This window comes from Thunnus albacares, chromosome 17 (genome assembly GCF_914725855.1).
Source record: "Thunnus albacares chromosome 17, fThuAlb1.1, whole genome shotgun sequence".
NCBI classification, from domain to species: Eukaryota; Metazoa; Chordata; class Actinopteri; order Scombriformes; family Scombridae; genus Thunnus; species Thunnus albacares.
The window spans coordinates 3064164-3084852 of NC_058122.1; the positions used below are offsets into that span (position 1 = coordinate 3064164).

At 42.3% G+C, this 20689-nt stretch overlaps 1 protein-coding gene across 8 annotated transcripts in view; it reads left to right on the forward strand.

Moving 5' to 3' along the window:
* The window catches only part of hoxb3a (homeobox B3a), a 95281-nt gene that overhangs the window by 66270 nt on the left and 8322 nt on the right, over nucleotides 1-20689 (forward strand). For 3 of the 8 annotated variants that reach the window (XM_044331985.1, XM_044331986.1, XM_044331984.1), the window contains exons 4-5: nucleotides 11998-12064; nucleotides 19958-20670. In XM_044331985.1, coding sequence (XP_044187920.1) covers nucleotides 20079-20670 — 592 coding nt within the window. In that variant the 5' untranslated portion in view covers nucleotides 11998-12064; nucleotides 19958-20078. Of the gene's footprint in view, nucleotides 1-1659; nucleotides 2996-9983; nucleotides 10491-10536; nucleotides 12065-15987; nucleotides 16461-19957; nucleotides 20671-20689 lie in introns of those variants that run through there. The other 5 variants (XM_044331990.1, XM_044331991.1, XM_044331987.1 and 2 more) reach the window with 5 other exon arrangements.

The following is a 20689-nucleotide window of genomic DNA, read 5'->3' on the forward strand; positions in this document are numbered from 1 at the left end:
TCAAACAGCCAAACATAAATCAGCGGACCGCTCGCGTCATAAATCTGCAGCCGCTGAACGTTAACGAGCGAAAGATTTAAGCGTGGGGAAAATAATGTTAACAAAACATGTTAACATGTGTTTAAATCAGCTTTAACGAGGGGGGTTCTTTTACATGCCTACTGCGTTTTTTACTATAATAAAAACAAATAAACAGGTCAAACAAAATTAGGATCTTATTATTATTATTATTATTATTATTATTATTATTATTATTATTATTATTATTATTATTATTATTATTATTATTATTATTTAACCCATAGTCTATTGCCTTATCTCTTACAGGGCGCAGATATCCAGTCTCGTGCTCCATGCATGCGCCAGGTACTTCCCGGGTTCTTCCTCGCGCGGAGATGATTACCCGTTCGGAAATAAATCAATAAGAAGCCTCGTGCTAATTTATAATCGTCTGCGCGAGGGCAGTGATTCAAAGCGCGTGAAAAATGAGCGACTGAAACCGTATCCAGAGCCCGCGAGCGACGCTTTTTTTTTCTCTTCAACCGGGCCGGAGAGCAGCATGCACGAGAGCGATAAGATACACCAAGTTGCTCAGCCGGAAATGTTTCCACGAGGAGCCGTTCTCTTTCTTTTATCAACTAAAAATAACGCTTTGCTCTTGTGTAATTGAACTTCTCTCTCTCTCTTTCGTCGCCCTCTTCCTTGCTTTATCTCTCTCACTCTCTCAGTGTGTGTATGTGTGTGTGTGTGTGCGCGTGTGTGGCAGTAAAGGCATGTCTATACGCGTGGGAAGATAACACAAATACACACAAAGAGGTAGAGAGAGAGAGAGAGTCCAGCAAAGCCAAGTGTATCGGTTTGAGATTAATTGAAGTTGTACATTTAACAATAAATGATGTCAATACCGCCAGGACAGCAGCGCTCAAAAATCCTCACAAATAAAGAATTACAATCCACTAACATGTCCAGGATGTCCAGAAATGTCCCAAAATCCGTCTATGACAGGCTGAAAAGATACAGAGCACATCCACATCAGTTGGCTATTTTTCACTCTTATTTTGTCGTAATAAGCTACTGTGCTTCCTGTGAATATGTGCAATTGTCAAATATTTACACAATTGCCGTGACATCTGTGTTCGGTTAAGTTTTGGTCGTCATGGGCAAGTTCGGTTTCATATCCAAATTATTTTGGTTTTTAGGCTTATTGATATTTTTAGGCCGATTTCATACATTTCCTGTAGCCTAAGATATTTCGCTGAAACCTCTTTAGTTAAATCTGGTTTCGTTTAGGCCAGTGTAGAGTTTTGACCATGGTTTTCGCACATCGCCTACTGTATGAATAATAGATAATAATAATATATAATAATAATGTATGGTTTTGACTGTAATTTACCAAAATCTGATAGGCCCGTAGGGCAGATTCTACCACTGAATTTGTAAACAAGCCGAACAGCGGAAGCAGTTCCCTGTGTGGACGAGCAGGTCAAATCACAGCGGAATTTCTGCTCTTCCTCCCCTCTCTCAATCTCCTTCTCCCTCTTCCTCTCCTCTGATCGCTCTCAGTTTGACGCCATGTAATAACCAACATCTGGCCCGCGCGCAGGCAGGACAGACAGGCAGGTCACGCTGAACCTAGCTAACCCCCTGGCGCACCTCAACCAGACTCCCCGATTGGACAGGAACAAGAACCAGAACCCCCCCTCCCCCTCCCCGACTCCCTAGGTTCTCGCGGCCTGTGTAGCTGTCAGTCCGCAGCCCGGTTCAGGAACAGTTCACGGTGTCAATCCGCCTCCCCCGCAGGACAAAAGCAAGGACGACCGAGCAAGCTAGTCAGAGATCCGAGCGGGGAGAAACACTGCAGGAAAGGAAGGGAAGAAGCAGGTTTATGTGAATGTGATAGTCGTCAGTGTTCCGTAGATAATCAATGAAGCAATGAATGGCAAGTTTGACTTTCTGAGAGACAAATCTACCATATGCTGGTCCACAAAGGTTACAGGTCAGCAAGGTGCGCTAACGGCTACTAGTTAGCAAAGCAACAGCAAAACACCATCAGCGTGTGTTTGAATCACTGACCAAAAGATACCAGGCGTCAGGGGAGAAGCAAGGAACGACAGGAGACAGGAGGACACAGAAGGACTTTGCTCCTATTTTTTGGTGTATTGAGAAGAAGATAAAGAAGAAGAGGGAAGAAAGAGGTAGAGAAGGATAGAGACAGAAGAAGAGAGCCCAGGGAATACGGCGTCACACTCAGGCCAGAGAAGCTCTGACAGAAGAAACCGGTTTCTTTTGGAGGCTCGCTCTGCCTACTGCAGGCCCACCGGAGCTTGCGCTGTGCCCAATGGGGAGATAAGGCTACCCGGTGGGTAGATAAGTCTTCAGGAAAAGAAAAGCGCGAGCCCTGGCCGTAGTACTGGCCAGGCACGCACCGACCCGCTATACGGGGAATTTTGCAGCACAGGCGGAGGGGGGGTGAGCGCGCGCACGCGGTGTGCTTTTTAGGGTAAAGTAGCACAGCGAGCCCCAGACTGAGCAGTCCCCGTCAGCCTGTGTGCTGTAGGTAGGCACTGATTGTTGCAGATTTATGGTGGAGCCGCTCAAGATTTATGGCTTTTCCCAAACCGGGCATGCAAACGCTTGGCGTCTCCTTTACGTTATGTTGTAGTGGTACTGGAATGGATACAGCAGTATTATAACAACTGGCAATAGTACGGCGTAAGCGCCGTTTTTGACTGACTTAAATGCATTTCCATGTGTTATTTAGTGCCATTTTGGACCCGAATACACGATAGAAAAAAGCCAAACTGTCGGACCGCCAGCGCGTAATTACGCACTCGCAATCACCGAAGAAAATACGTCCAAGGTTTTCAGAGAAGGGATTCTGTGGTCTTCTTTACTCCAACCGGTGTGTCCGTCCGTGTCCTAAACATACTGCATCCGGGGGAAAATATAACACCAGGAGGAGATCCAGGAGGAGAGACACGCCGAGAAAGACCAGGTAAGGTCTGCCGGGATGCTTCTCGCTCAGTGTCCCGGTGTGTGTTCCCGAGGCGTCCCCATCCCACGCGCTCCGCTGCTCGACATGTCATTAATTATCTGTTGTGTGACCGTGGTCTCTCTCGAACTGGCAGAGGCATCCGCGGGGTGTGCCCGCGTGCAAGCTCTGTTGCCTGCCAAAAACTTTTCCCCCCTTGTGTGTGTTTGTGTGTGTTTGTGTGTGTGTGTGTGTGTGTGTGTGTGTGTGTAGGCAGCTGCAGACAGATGCCTCAGAATAGGTAACAGACAAGGGGCGAAAAGGACGCCTCGCCATGCTCTACCTCTGTCTCTCCTCTCGTCTCCGTCATTTCAAAAGAAGTTTACTTGCAGCGGTTTGGACAGAGATAGGTGTGCGTCTGGTACGTGTGTGTGTGTCCATGACACAGAGAGAATGAGTCGTAGTGAATAGGAACCTGACGGCTATGTGTAAAGAAAGAAGATTCATGTTAGCCACGCTGTGATTTATGATAGTGTGAAAAGATTGCTTACTCAAGAAGCCGCACCCCCATCTCTTTCTCTCTCCTTGTCTCCTTCCCTCTCTCTTATCCACAAATCCTCATGTTCTTCCCTGCAACGCCCCCCCCCCCTCCCCCCCCAACACACAACACACAACAAATCCACAAATGGTCCTACAATAACAGAATTTTCCTTTGACCACATCTAAGCAAGAGCAGACGTAATGGTTATAAATACATGTGTAATTACAACTAGTTCAATTTGAATTATTACAAACAAAGTTTATTCCATAATGACCCAATCAACCCATAGTCTGTCTAATCTGCTGGGTTTCTCATTGTTATACCGGCCAGATGTAACGTTAGCTTCATTCAATTCAGAAAGCACCATAAGCAAAGGAGAAATGCAATAAGCAAAAGAGGAATGCAATCCAATTATTCATAGACTGAATGGAAGAATTTATGTCCATAACTATACAAAATATATGTGTAGCAAATATAATTTTACCAACCAGCCAGCAGGCCTTAATTCTCTTGATCCCTTTGTTGTGAGGGGACAAGATTTCTATAAATTACTTTATTCATTCATATTGTTGATGTACTGAACTGTACTATTTGAATCTGAATCTGATTATATGGGCTATATATTTTTCCCTTTTCCAATATAATATATCATCAGATCTGTTTAGCAGTGAGCATTACTGTAACAGCACAGGAGAAACAGCATCTACCAACAAAACATGAGCGACTATTATGGACTTTTGGACATTTTTAGTGGCATAAAAGTCAAATAAGTGCCAGAAGTGCAGAGGAGTCACAATCACTGAGCAGGACCACAAAGAAAGATAAGTTGCATCTAAATCTGTTATTAAATATAATTTCATGTTGTTTACTATCAACAGGTGTTATATGTGACCAATGTTTCATTTAACCGAATGCCTTATTTTTTCATGTGAATGTTGATTAAATTGCAACAATATATGAGAAAAAATCAGGTGTATGGGCTGACATAGTATCTCTAATGTTAATTTGTTTTTATCAATCAATGTGACAAAAGGTGATTTTTATTTAAACCACACATCCCCCCAAAGCACAGTATTGTATATGTGGTATCTGACATCCTGGAGGAGGAGATATAAGATATAGGTATAAAATAAAAGTACTTATGTATTTTTACACCTGATGAAATGTACATTTACCCAAAGGTTTCTAAATCCCCATATCACGCAAAATACAGAGGACATGACCTCTGTGTGTCCAACAGACACTACTGCCCTGTCTCTAAGCCCAGTCTGACCAAAATGACTTACTCCTAGCCACATTTATATGCTTCACTTAGGATGGGACAACCCAGTGACATTCAGTGGTTTTCTTCTATTTTATGGCAGCTAAACCCTTAAGCTAAGACATGATTTAAAGCTCTATATCATATATTTTGTCTTCTCATGGCTATCTGAATAAATAGAATAACCCTGTTCTGTCATAAGATTATTATAATGACAATATATGAACATATTTCTCTTCCACAAAAAAAGCTTAATTGTTTTTGCTTTTTTCTTGTGAAATGCTATATAATCACTCTTCGTTTGAACTGTTCACCAGTCATGTCCACTAAGTCCATAATCTGTGAGTAGAGGTCTTGAGTTGCCATTCCTTCATTTTAGGAGATCACAAGACAAAAAAAAGTTGGGAACAACTGCTCTATATGTACGTCATCTCCAGTAATAGCTGGACAGTCTGCTTAACCTTGGCGGTTTTTGCTCACTTCCGGGAACAGAGACTTTAAACTCATGAAAAACCCACAGCAACTCCAACATGGCCGTGATTTAATTGATTTTTTCATACATCACTGACAAACTATGGGCAAAACACCGATCAGAGTAAAATAGTGGGTGCAAGCACGCCTAATACTGTCGCAGTGTATAAAGCCTGACAGGTCTGGCCCAGATCCATACAGCTGCTTTCTCCTGCTGTAACAGGCTTAATAGCAGGCCTGTCTGCTGCTGGGCCAAGTGGCCTGATTATATTACAATCACTGGCTTCTTTTTCTGATCCATGTGTCATAGGAGGAGCATGTTGTTAGGAAATGGATACAGCCCTGTTGTATCGGTGCAGGTTGTTCAACACTCAGCGTAATGAGGCCTCAAAGCAATGTAATCACAACTTAGGAAAATCCATTTTTAAGGCATTGCCAAACCACAAATGACTACAGATACATGTCACTGAGTGCTAGTGTCCCTGCTAGACTGACACTGCACTGCAGGAAATGATCTTTTTTTGACCAAAATGCAGCCACAGTGGCTGTTGGTCCTTAATTCCAACATCCATCTTTAGTCAGACAACTGGATACACAATGAGAAAATGCCTGCTCAGTCAATGGACAAAGTGGCTTCCATGCAGAGGACAGCCAACATTTACAACCACCCTGCTCTAATCCTCCGGAACGCACAGGCAATGATACCTGTGCACGACGGCTGCAGTGCATTCAACATGATTAACCTGCGACTATTCTAAATACAGTCTGAGTGTTACTCTCATTTTTTTTCCACACAGACTTGGACCACCTATCCAGTCAATAGAGTGTACAGAAAGCGGCCTGCAGTATTTCAACACATGGTGACATTTGTTGTGATGAGCGCTCCTCAGAGAGCAGTGTGGCACAGTTACAGTCATGTTATTCAACCACAACCAGTCACTGTATTGAACCTTCAAATCACCACCATTTTTCCAGTACTCCCCAACCTTAACCAATATAATCATCAGCAGCTCGTCAACTTTATTTTAACATTGGTGTTCAGCCAGAAAAGCAACTTGTCCTCTACAAACCTTTCCATTCATGACTACTATCTATATCCCCCCCACCCCTCCTCAACACACACACACACACACACACACACACACACACACACACACAAGCAGTCACATCCATCCCCGTTCTACCATCCCTGACAGACTTGGTGAGCTTGGCACTTTTCATGGCCCAGGAGTAGAAAGGGCAATTTGACCCCCACACCCTACCTCCCTCTTAGACCCCAAACACACTCATTCTCTCTCTCTCTCTCTCTCTATCTGTCCTGGTGTCAGGGCTTTCTTTGAGTTTGAGGTTAAAGATTAGCATCTCTGATAAAGATTAACTCTCTGTCAAAGGAAGGCGCTGATGGCATGAGTTTCTGGAGCAGGACTGTTGGTGACACAGGGGTTGAGCACTTCAGGGTGAACCGCCTGCAGCAGGGGAGGAGGTTAGACACTGGGGTAAAATGTTGGCTCAGTGGATAACACACACGTACTGCAACATGCCTAAATGTTGGGTCTTTTTTGATTTAAGGTAAGGGGATGTTATTTTGTTAAAGATGATGATAAACCAACCCTCCCCCCTCCTCTCTTGTTGATGATCAGTTGAAGTCTAAGCCCAGCTCTCATTATTGTTAAATTTCTTCATGATCCCTGCAAAACTCATCCACAGTCTGTGACCATGAATTGGAAACACACTTGGTTTTTGAGCAGAGGGTTCAAATAGGTCTTTTGTGCACAGGATGAGCGTAATGCCTCAGTTATGTGTCTACAGCTAGGAGCAACAGACTTCATAAGTAGAAGAGTTGTTCATATTTCACAAGCCTGAATGAAAAAAAAAAAAAAAAAAACTAAAGGGATGCAAATCATAACATCAGAAGAGGCCTTTGCTGCTAACATGCACCCTGGTGTACAACACATGTAAAACTGTTGGATGTTACTGAGAGAAGGCAGGCTTGCAGTCCTCAGAAAGATGGTTGCACACACCCATGGAAGTTATGTAATTTAGTCTGGTTGTGAAATGAACAGCTTTAAATGTGTACTCACAGGGACAGCCAGCTCACTGTTCGTCTTGAATGCATGTTAGTTAATTCTGCAAACTTTTCTCAACATTACGAAATAAAAGTTTCTCTGCACCAATCTCACAGAAGTGAGAAGTCAACGTTCTCCATGCATCCTAAAGAAAAGTAAAGTTACTAAGTTGCTAATGCACTGAATTTCTTTTCTTTTTGAGGTTGATTATAGCTTCAGGTTCATGACTGTTCAGTTGAATTGATTAGAATTGTACTGAGTATGGGAGACAAGTGAGTGGGCAACAATCTAAAACCCCTTTGGCCCCACTGAAACCCACAGTGTAATTAAACAGACTGGAAACAAAAGGACAAGACAGATGTCTCTCTCAGTTTCTTTCTGTAGCGCATATGCCCTCTGAAAAACAGTGTTGAAACGTATGTGTCATCCACCCGGAGTAGGAGGGGAGGAGATGAAATGTGCTGCAGTGCTAGGTTTGTCGTCGCTTGCCCATTTGGTGCGTCTGTGTCGGTGGTGTTGGTGATGATGCTGCATGGCCGTTCAACCTCATTACACTTCAAGGAAATCTTCAAATGGACTTGATGAAAAGTTTCTCTTTGGGTAAAAGTATGGATATTGACTGATTTTTTTGGGGAGGCTGATGCTGATGGCATTGGGTCCTCCGGTGGCCCGAAAAGGTCAAAAGTCATAGAGAGACTGAATTATGCGAAGGTGAAGGGAAGACAGGTATTGTATTTTTTTTTTTTTTGTCTTTTGGATGAAATGTATTAAACTATGAGCAGTACAAAAAATGAATTGTTGAAATATATTCATATGAAACTCAAAGCATGTGTGCTATTTGGAGACAAGTAGGTTTTCCAGAGTCAGCATGTGGATTTTATAATTAGTGTTTTTGCTTATGAATTGTCTTGTTTGTTTGTTGACGTTTTGTTTGTCAGGCTACTTTGTTTACAAACTATAAACACCTATGTTTGTGAGCCAACACATGTCAAAAAAAAAAAAAAAATACACTGTGGGTAATTCACAAGTTTTAATGTGATTGCCATTGAAGTGAAGCCAAAATAGGGAGTTCAGCTTCTGGGGAAAAAAACAAACAGAGTGATAAATCCTCCAAACGAAATGAAATTCTAACCACAGAAATCGCTTGGAAAGAATGTTAATGGCCAGAAAGCCCAATGATGTTGCAGTAAATGACGTCAAATCTGGAAATGGGATACACATGAGAGGAGGTGTTCAACAGATAGGTTGTTCGAGGCCACCGTACTTTCAAGTGTTTTTTTTTTTTTCTTTCATTCTGGAGCTACTGCCCCCCTGCAAAATCACTGATAGACCCATGACACCGTTTCCAACCATGTTGAAGTGATTCTATTGCAATCAGAGAGCAGAATGTTGGAGCTCTGACAGTTGGGTGTTGTAGACAGTGCTGTATACTTAACTCAAATAAACAACGCAGTCACACAGACACATCAACCAACAACGTTCCAGTCAACAACCATGTTTAATAATTCTTCATAATTACACAAACAAACTCAATGACATGTAATGCAAGTTTTGAATTATTATCTTTTAAACAATTGAACAATTAAACAACATTATTCGGTCTGGAGGAGTACAAGGATGACTTTAATGGCCTTTAATGGTTTTGTTTTTGTCTGTCCTGTTAGCATCCAGCTACAGTTCTACATGAACAGCAACAAAAAGAAACGCAATGATTTTAAATGAAAGTTAAACTACTTATTTCCTGTAAATCCTCTTCAAGTGGAGAGGTTAGGGGGTTTTTGGATTAAAACATAAAATTGCACATGATGAAATTGAGATTCTGGAGCACTTTGTCAGTGGGTTGATCATTAAAGTGCTGAGCTATTGCTCCTCCGGGGCAAAGGTCACTCTTGGAGAGCTGTGCTCCAATATGTCACTGTGTGAGTGCTTCAGTGGGGGCTTCCATGTTACCACATGGTACTTTTTCTTTTCAAATTGGTAAAGTCACAGCACTGTTACTAATACTAGTGCTCATGTAACTGTGGTGTAGTTTTTTGTTTTGTTTCTGTTGCATTTTGATTTAATCTATGTTTTTTTTTTTAAAAAAAGAGCATTAAGGATAAAAAAGCAGTAGACTATGAAACTTAAAAAAAAACCTTAAAGGAGAACTTTAAAAAAACACTCCAGCTGCTTATTTATATCCAGCACAAGGTTTCTGATAAACATAGTGAGTATGTGTTATGCTGTTATGAAACGGTGAAATGGAGCTTTGTGTGTGTGTGTGTGTGTGTGTGTGTGTGTGTGTGTGTGTGTGTGTGTGTGTGTGTGTGTGTGTGTGTGTGTGTGTGTGTGGGCAGAGGCAGGCCGGTGACGGCACCAGACCAGGCAGAGATAAGAGCAGAGAGTAGTGATAAAGTTTGTTCACATCATGTGAGACTTTGAAATGAAGCTGCAGCAGTAAGCAGAAACATCAGTCAACTGTGAAAATATTTGAAGTAAGATGCAGAGAGGTATCAAAAGCAAAAGTGCTCTCTGGAACAATTTTCATTTTTACTGTTTTATCTTAAACCCTGAAATCATCATCATCATACATCCATTAACCTACAAAAAACATTGCATCCCATTGTTAGGTAAAATATATATTTAAAAAAATATGTAAACACTGAAGTGTCACAAATTGCTTTATTTGAGTAAATGTGCTTTGATCTACTCTTCTCCCAGGAGCCTGAACCTGCTGTTCACTCCGTTAATGTGCATTCTGTTCAAATGACCAGAACCTATAATACTTCCACGTAGCAGCAGCACCCTTGTTTCTGTTGCTGCTCTTTCGTTAATTTCTAACTTTCACTTCATCCAACCTGAGAAAAAACACCCATCTACATTGTTTCGTTTGGACTCAGGATCCTGCAGCCCCTGATTTCATGTGAATTCCCCCTCTCTCCCTCTCCCTCAGCCTCCTCTTCCACTCAAAATTTGGCTCATCAGCTGTTCTGGAGCTATGGAGGCGGCCTCCTCCCTTTGTCTCGGCCTATAGGCTAGCTGGCTAAGCTAGTCGGCCCCTGCATCACTTTCTGGGCAACTTTAGACTAGTCCACTCCTGCTCCGTGGCTCCAAATTTCCGACTTACCCGCGGGGCTGAGGGGGGACACAGGGAGGAAAGCCCGGCTGGTGCTGCGATGGGGATGGACGGCAGCCAGAGCTGTGCGTGAGTGCATGGACGGAAACAATAAATAACTTTATAGCAGTGGTAGGAGTTGTAGTGGTGGTGATGGTGGTGTATGTAGGCTGGTACGAGGAGGTCGGGGGATCCTTGCTTTTGATTTATGTGTTTGGGGGAAGCTGTCAGGAGCAGAAACAGAAGCAGAGCGGGCCAGCGATTTTATTCCAGCACTTTAATAATAACAGCCAGTATGCAACAACACGGACAGCGCTTTTCATCTTGCGGTTGTGGATGCTATTACACAATTATACAACTCACCTTTACGCAGTGTTTACTACCACGGCAGCGGATGGATGCTTATCTGCCGCTGAGTGTCTGTCTGGCCGGCCGGGATGCGTTCTCCTGCTCTGGGTGTTGTTGCTCTCCCCGAGCCCCACATGAGGATAACCGGCCAATAACAGTGACTTTGTCCGGGATGTGTGTTTTCTCTCTGAATGATGCTGAAGTTATTCATGGGCTGAGTGTATGCAGAGCCGCTGGGAAACACATGTTCACCTTATGTGGCCGTTTCTCCATTTCGTTTGACTCTCATTTTTCTCATGTCGGGCGCAGCAACATTTATGAGTTTTTCTCTTTTTTTTTTAAAGTTAATCCTATGAATCATCGTGATTGTTCTGGATGTGTTCAATATTAATGCAAATAGTTTTTTTGTTTGTTTGTTTTTTTAAACGTGTCAACGTTAAGGTTTTCACACCAGGATTTAAATGATAGTCTATTCATAATATCACAATTATTGTTCAAATTAATGGGATTCAGGATTTAGATGCATCACAGGAGACTTGTTCACATTTTCTTTCTTTTCTGTTTTATTTATTGACTATATTTTTTACTGTTGATATTTGTGCATTAATGCATCAATTTATGTCTTAACATCTCACAGCTATATATTCCAATAAGATCTAATTTAATTAAGGTATTTAAGCAGCATGTTGGTTATTTTTACCGTTGCTATTTTCTTATTATTCCGGTTGTTTGCAGCATACAGAAGGCCTATTCCACGAGTTCATCATAGTAATATAGTTTCAAATGAATTTTTTGATAATTTTCCAACATTTTCGATTTTCGTTTTTTTTCCCCGTCCGACTATTATCTGCACGAGCCTACTGACGGGAAGGAGCGCCATTTTCCCTCCTTAAATGTTAAAGACTTTCCCGACCCCAAATCAGAGATTTACAGCGTTTTTAAAACGCAGGGAAAAGATGGTAAATATAGATAATAGTATGTATGATAACCAGAATCAATATCATCTCAGATCACTCCGCCACTCTTCATTCTTCTCTCTGCTCTTATTCTGCTTTTATTCCGGGAATAATTTAAGGTCAGCAGTACCTGTCAGCGGTTGCTCTTGTCCCAGCCTTTCGATCAGACTACAAGAGGTCTCTGCTCTGTATCGGATTTTACCAAGACCTTTTGATTCCATATCTCTCTCTTTTCTTTTCCCCTCTGTCTCCCTCCCTTCTCTCCCACTTCCCTCCTCTTATCCTGCAGTTCTTAGGAGCTTTCTGGAAGCCGTTTTCTTCCATCAAAACACCAGGAAATAAGAGGAAATCTTTCGGTGAGTTATGCTGTTTTACTTGAGCCTCTTCCTTGTACTGCTATGCAATGTTGAGATGAGGAATGTGCATCTGTAGTGTAAATCAGCGACATGTTATGTGAACTACAAGCTGTGTAGGATGAGCCGAATTCGTTTAAAAACCTTGTAATTGAACTTAAGTGATCTGTGTGCTTTTAAATCGCTGGACAGAGCTGAAGTCTGAAGTCTCAACTATTAAATCCCTTCAGAACGGAGAATCCTCTTCAACTCACTATTTATTTATTATTTGAAAAAGCATTTTGAGACGCACCGTAGGGCTAATTATTATTATTATTATTATTATTATTATTATTATTATTATTATTATTATTATTATTATTATTATTATTGGAATTTCACAGTTCCCATAACCATGGTGGATAATTGTGGATAATATGTGGGGATGGCTGTAGGTCATGTTGTTAAATATTTAAATGGAGACGATTTGTTTTCTAAAACCTAATTCATTTTCTTCAGCAAACGGCTGAAAATCTCCAAAGAGGTGTAGCTGAATGCATGAGAAATGTTAGGTGCATGTGTGTGTATGTGTGTGTGTGTGATGTAATATAATGTAATGACACGTGCTAATGTAATATAATCCAGAGGTGTGAAGGGCAGTGTGATGGCCGCGGGTTACAACCGCAGCAGGAAATATACCATGGTCAGTTCATCATTTGATAAGACAGTTATTAAAAGAGCACTTTGTAACTGCAATAATGACACTAATGGCAAACACTAGCAGTAATAATAGCAGCAACAGCAGTCAAACTAGCACTAACAGCAGCATAAAATAGCTCACAATCCCAGAAATGCTTTGAAAAAATTCTTCAGACCACAAAAAGGAGCACACATTAAAATGAAGTAGCTTTCGTTTGACTTGTATATTTTAGAAATAGAATTTACAACGACTCGGTGTTTAAAGCCAGTCAAACTCTGGGTAAAATACGATTTAAAATCCCATAGTAAGAGGAAATTCCTTAGTGTCATCCTCAATGGCCTTCATGTCTGAAGTCCTGGGGGAAAATGGAAAGAGGATTTCCATGGCTCCGCGAGGCACGGAGTTTCAGTTGTGAAACCCAATATCCGTGACTCAATCCGAAACACGGAGCCGTCGATGCGCGTCTGCCATCCAAGGAAAATAAAGAATAACCGCCATCCTTCACAAGCACCGGCGTGCTTTTACAAGTCAGTACATACATGTAATCCGCACTGCTTATTTCTCCACATGCACGTCTCTCCTCACACTGTTGCTCAGAGGGGGGAAAAAAATGAAAGACAGAGACAAAAAAACAGCTGATTAGGTGTTTGGTTAATGAGTAATGAGGTTTTTCAGCAGCAGTTAGCAGATCCTTCAGTCCGTATACAAAGCCTGGTTTGAAGGAAAAGTTGCAGACGGACACATTTCAGACTCCCACCTTCCACCTACACGGAGCTCATCCTCTCATTTCAGCAGCCCACACCGAATGCTATCTGTTTTAAAGTTGGGCTGTTTACACACACACACACACACACGCACACACACGCTGCTGGGTGCGAGAGAACTCATAAATCTTACGTAGCCATAAACGACAGGGGTAGCGTCCTGAATAATAAAAATAGAGGGAAGTGGGAGAGAGAGCTACAGAGACACAGAGAGTGAGAGAGTGTGTGTGTGTGTCAGGTGCGTGTGTGTGGTGTTGGGTATGAAAACATTGTAAGACACCTTCATATTTTCATTTCCATTTTGGTCTCACCTTCTCTGTGTCTCTTTCCTTTTGGGCTTTCTTGTCACTCTTCCTTTTTTTTCTTCACCTCTTTCTTCAAATGTTGTTGCACTTTGCTCCTCTCTTCCTCCCATGTGTGTTAAAGTCAAAACACACACTCTCTTGTAATGTTTTTATTCTGGACCTGGAAGTGTAGATTTAGATTTTTTTTTTACTCTTGTCTTAATTTGTTGCATTCTTACTGGTGTCTTTACCTTTTCTCCCAGTCTCCTCCCTTCCACTGTGGCCTTCTTTTCTTTTTTTTTATTTACTTTCTTTCTGTGTATAAGTAGCAGCAGGGGAAGATGAGGTGTTGAAATCTTAACAATACAGACTACGTGTCTAGTTTCTACAGGGAGACATGGAATGAGCTGCAGGAGGGGCTCTGTGAAAAGAAGGAAAAAAAAATCACATTTCCTGGAAATTCAGTAGGGAGAGAGAAAAAGGAAGTCTCTCATGTTGCCTTTAAATCATCACCAGATATTACCAAATGAATTCACCAGATTGGCACAAACAGGTGAATGGCAAGCACACTGTAGTCTAAAGGAAGTGAGTAGTAAACATATATCTTCTTATCCTCGCTTAACTTTATTCGAATAGTGACCTATTTAACATATTTAACACATACATGTAATGGCTTTAATATAGTTTCAACTCTATTTACATGTCCAGTAACAGCTTCAACATGGCTAAAACATGAAAAGCATGAATATCTTTATAGATATTAAGAAGATATTGTTATTGAAACCTTAACATTTCCATCACAAATGTACAGGGAAGACATTATGAAAGACATAAGTTAAGAGCTAAATGATATAACTCTTTGTTTTAGCCTTTTTAGTTTGGCTTAAACTGTCTTTATGTCCATAAAATGTTAATAATAATGTTTTGAAATGAGGACTACAATGTAATACAACTCCTGTGATAGTTACTATGTTAGCTTGCATAATTTCATATTCTACTTTTGTCATGTGTTAGATTGTAGGCTCATGGTCAACAGATACAAATTGGTTTGATGTTAGTAGGCTACCTATTATTTTAATTTACATGTCCCCTTATAGATAAATAACATACTAACTTAAACTACAGCAAAAGTTAGCAAGGAAAAATGGCTAACACTTGATTGTAAAATTAAACTATGGCTAATACTAATACTAATTATTTCAGGCTGATATCTCTCTCCTTCATATCCAGTTAGAAAAATTAATTAAGTCCACTCTAGCCCAACATATAACAATATCATAGGCAACAAATAACCTTGTAGCCTACATGCAAGATATCTGTGGCCTAGTAGCCTGTAGCCTGGACCAATTAGAGAAGAAAGAGAATAGTTGAGGGAAAATACGAGTTCCACAAATTCACTATGAAAAAATTATTTTCTATGAGGTTATATAAAAGTTATGCCAAAGTTCACCCGGAGAAGTGAGTTGTAGTTACATGTTAGTTGTAGGTTATATGTTAACATAACTGCCTTACAAAAAGTCATATTTCTAACACTTAATTCTGAAGTAATGGTGGCACGTAGAAAAGTAGTGTGTTTGCGCGGTTGTAGGGCTAACGTAACGTAACTGCCTCCGTCTTTGACTTCCAGCCGCTGAAATTAGCATAATTTGTGAGTGACGCTGAGCTGTTTGATGGGAGAATCAACGCGTCCACAAGTCAAGCCCCGTTATTTCCTCCGTTACCCCGTGAACGTTGCTGATACCCGAGCTACAACATAATGAAGATCTGTAGTAGACTGACACCACCACCACTACCACTACTACTACTACTACTGTAGGCTATCACTACTGCTGCTGGCCGTGTGGAAGAAGCCTTCTAGCCTTCTACAGACCGAAGCGAGGCGGGAGCACAAACCCAAGACAGAGAGGAAGACGCGGGGGGAGAGAGACAGGAGACCCGGGGAGACAGAGAGAGAGGGATGGAATAAGGATAAACAACCACCCAAACATGTGATGGGGTGACGTTTTGTGGCGGAGCTGTTTCAGAAACTGTCTGTCTGACTGACTGACTGACTGGTTTGTTGGCTGCTGTGTGAGCGACAGAGGCTAAAAAAGAAAGAAATTTGAGGCCATTGTTATCAGCCAGCAGCGGTGCAGGCAGCGCTGGTGCTGGGGCGGAGGGTGGAGGTGGAGGGCGGGTGGGGGGTGGGGGGCGCGAGCAGGCAGCAGGCAGGCTCCCGGTAAGCTCGTTCAGCTCGTGTGCTAGCTAGCCTATACCGAGCCCGTCCGTTAATTCTGCCCGTATATCGAGCCCCCCACCGACGTCTTGAGTCCGCCCGGCTCTCTCATCCACCAGCCGTTCATGCCACACGGTGTCCGGTTCACCGCCTCCGCGCAGCCTGGTCTGCCGCCGCTGCTGCCGCCGCTGCAGCCGCTGGCTCCAGGAGGTGTTGTTGTGGTGGTGGTCGCGAGCAGCCGTGCTAGTCTCGAGACAGCACCGGAGGAGCAGCGGGTTTGTGGCGAGAGGAAGAGAGGAGGAGAGGAAACGGGAGAGAAAACGAGCGGATTCGTTATTTATTTGATTATTTATTATTGTTATTGATTCTACCCGTTGAGCGTGTGTGAGGACTAATCTGTGATGCGGTGTTGCTGGGTCCGTGCCGGACTGGACCGGGACCACCGGTGCTAAGGAAGGTAAGGAGCATCACCGACAGGCCAGCCGGTAATAGGCTACACAAGCTCAAACAACAAACCAGAAATACAGAGTGTGTTTTCTCGCTGTGCAGTGGCTGGCCCAGTGATTTATGGCCCGTATGACTTCAATCCCGGTTCAAGAAGAGTTCACAATGCTTTAAGCTGCCGTAGCTACCCGCCACAAGCAGCCCCCCTTCTTTTGGCCTTCCAGCTCTGTCCCTCTCTTTCTCCTCTTTTTTCTTCTTCTCATTTCTTCTCCCATTCTGTCCATGCCTCTTCTTCACATATAGCAATTTATTTACAATGCAATGGCCGAGTATGTTTCTATTATGGATGCTCTACTTCTCCCTGGTGCTTACGCTCTCTGCTCCCCACGGGCCTCCGTTCCATTATTTTGCTCATATCTAACATTTTTAATTCTCACTAAAATGCTTAGATGTAGTTTTATTCACACATCACTGGTTGGTGATTTCAGCCTACATGGAGGCAATGAACATAGCAACAATAGCTCTGATCAGGCCAGTCCTTTATTGTTTCTGGGCTCGGCTCCATATAATTGGCCTCTCTCTCTCTCTCTCTCTCTCTCTCTCTCTTTCTCCCTGTCTGTTAATGGGATATAAGGAATACGTGGACTGACCAACTTAATGCATTCTCTCTCTGTCTCTCTGCCTGCATAGCTCTTCATGGCAGGCGCCATTTGTAATTTTATATCCCAGGATAAAACACAGACACTGGACACTGAGACCGAGCTCTCCCTCACTTACTCTCTCTCTCTCTCTCTCTCTCTCTCTCTCTCTCTCTCTCTCTCTCTCTCTCTCTCTCTCTGTTGTTTTTGTTTGGGTGGCTGTTTCTCTGTCAGTATAAGTGGATTATTCAGGGAGGCGTCTAGTAAAGTTGGTGATTGTATTAAGCTGTAGCCCTACAAGCCAGGGGCAGAGACATTACGTGTCCCGTTTAATGGCGAAACAGCGATATGATTTAATAACATATTCCTCCTACACTCACTGCCCCGGCCTCTCTCTCTCTCTCTCTCTCTCTCTCTCTCTCTCTCTCTCTCTCTCTCTCTCTCTCTCTCTCTCTCTCTCTCTCTCTCTCTCTCGCTCCTTGGGACTATTCCTCTGAGTAAATAATTAGGATTCCAGCTTGTCTACCAGAAAGATAAATGGCTGACATGTGTGACGTGCTGAGAGCAGGAGAAGGGCTGGACTGTCTCATCTAAAATAAATAAATAAATGAATAAGAGTACATTTATCATTGATTTATTTATTTTTATTTCAGTACAATTTTAACCCATCATGAAAACACTCAGTATTCATTTATTTGCTGTCGCTTTTATTTCTTTTTTTTAATTTATTTATTTATTTTACATAGGAAACAAATCCCTCTTGTTGTGGCTTGCATTCTCAGGTTTTTTTTTCGTCTATTTACAAGCAAGTTTGTGTTGACAGTATTTATTTATTTATAAGAGTATAAATAAAAAAATAAGTATGATTTGTCCTGACGTTTAAATGTGCACTGCGTAGCCTATATATGAATGACAAATCGTGTAAACTCTAAAAGGCCAGGATTATTTCAGAGAGATTTCAGCGTAGTTTTCTGTATTTTAGGCCTGATATCTGACGGTGTCATTGTGTCATGTTATCTTTACACGGGCCGCGATGAAGTCGTTGAAAAGCTTTAATTTGATATCACTATTAAAGAGAATAGTTGGCTAAATATTGTTGCGATATGAAGGCAGGTAATAAGTGTAGCTTACTGCTGACTGTCTCAGTAGTTAGCTGTAGCGCCAGCATACAGGCCCAGGTTGTTCTTGATGGCAGAGCCAACAAAGCCGCTTCCCCTCCGCGTCTCGCAGTTAAACATGTTATCTCCAGAGGAGGGATGAATGCCAGGTGCTCTCTCGCGCCTGACAACCCGGCCTCTCGCGGCCACAGGCCCACCCCAGCGGTGAGCGCGAGATAGGGTGTCCAAGGGGGCTCACACAGCTGTTTTTTTTTTTCTTCGTCTCTTTTTCCCTTAAGGGGCCATGATAGAGTACTCTGGCCATCCGACCCTAATGGATCACTGACTCGTGAAGCTTCTTCCGGGGTTTCTTTTTTTTCTTTCTCTCTTTCTCTATCTATCTATCTATCTATCTATCTATCTATCTATCTATCTATCTATCTATCTATCTATCTATCTATCTATCTATCTGTGGCCTTTTTTGTCTAAACCTAAACCTAAATTCAAATGTTTCTTCCCCGCTTTTTTTCCCTATTAATCCTTCTAAATCTAATCCGTTTCTTTTCGACCAAACAGAAGCGTCCATAAATCATTTACAGACTGAAATCTCCCCCGATTTCTCCTGAACAAAAATCCCTAAAATATATTTTAAGTAATAGGATAGTTTATTTTCGTGATCACGTTCTTCAGCATAAAAGAAATGCATATACGTTATACATGCATGTACATGGAACCTATACGTTAATACGTTTTTTCTTCGTTTCTCAATTTAGAAAATCTTGAAATTTTAATAACTAACAATAATAAGTATTACTCCTATAAGTATTCTCTGCCCTGTAAAATCTACAGGGATGCACGAAAACCTTGTTAGACAGCAGCGATTGCTTCCGGAGATAGACTTGTGTGAATGAGGATGAGTGAGGTAACAGCAGAGCAGACCTGAATCCAGTAAATCATATGTGGAAGGCAGGGGTTGACAGAAATAGGCTAGCTACATCAGTCTCAAAGGAAAATACACACAGGCCGATTCACTGCCGCCATTACACAACAAAATGTCACGTTCAGCCTGAATAACAGCAGCTTTATTACCAAAACATCATCCTGAATAAAATTCACTTATCTAAGAAGTAGGAAAATATGATACATAGCCATGTTTAAAATGATAATTAAGGAAAATGTTATTATGTTTTATTTTCAAATGAAAAGAAAAAAAGCATCGTCATCATCCTTTGACTTATTGGACAGTGAGAATAATTACTAAATAACACAATAATAACAACTAAAAATTCTACAACTATTGATACTATTAATAAATTATACACTTCTTCTACTAATACTAATAATAATAATTATTATTATTAGTAGTAGTAGTAGTATAAAAAACAATGATGATTATTAAAATAACATTAATTAGAATAATAATTACTGTTAGGTATTATGTGAATTAAGATAACATTTCTATAGATATTTAACATATGTGTAGAATGATATGGAATATGTGTATGTCTTTTGTGTGTGTGTGTGTGTGTGTGTGTGTGTGTGTGTGTGTGTGTGTGTGTGTGTGTGTACAGGGTGAGGGAACACAGTTTGCCCTCCTTGTGCCCCCTCCACTAGAGCATCTGCAGGCTGTGCACTGGGCTCAGAAGGGAGGGGGAGGGTAAGGGGGGAGTGAAGAAAGAAAAGCAGTGGTTTCTATTCATGTCATGGCGCCTTTCATTGGAGGAAGATGGATTTATCTCTCTCATTTCTTTATTCTGCCTCTCCTAACCTTTTAGGTCAGATTGCAGGGGACCGTTGGAGAGACACCGTCACGTGACCCCCGGTACCAAATGGTCTTCCGGCAGTGGTTCTCAACAAGGACCGGAGCACTAGAAGACGTCGCCACCTCTCTCAGAAATGCAGAAGACAACATACTACGACAACTCCTCAACGCTTTTCGGTGGCTACTCGTCCTACCAGGTGCAGGGAGCGGCAGCGGCAGCAGCAGCAGCCGCCAACGGCTTTGGGGGCTACGATGCCCCGGTCCCAGTGTCCCATCACCAGCCGGCCTTCCAGTCGGCTACCCATCTGGACGTGGATTCATACCAGCGCTCTGCCTGCTCTTTACAGTCGTTGGGCAGTAATGGCAGTCACCAGCAGCAGCAGCAGCTAGCCAAAACCAAGGAGCTGAATGGCAGCTGCATGCGGCCCAGCCTGCCGTCTGAGCACCACCCAGGCTCCCAAGTTTCCCCACCATTGCCCCCCAACCAGAGCAACGGTAATACTGGGGCTCAGCAGCCGGGGGGCAGTGCTGGAGCCTCCTCGGTTTCTAAATCAGGCCCCAATAAGTCGTCTAATTCCTCCTCTTCCACATCGTCCTCCACATCATCATCCTCCTCCTCACTGCCCCCCAACCCGACCTTGGCCAAGCACATCTTTCCCTGGATGAAAGAATCTCGGCAGGCGACCAAGCAGAAAAACTGTTCACCCAGCAACAACTCTGGCAACGGTGTGTTAGATTACACCTG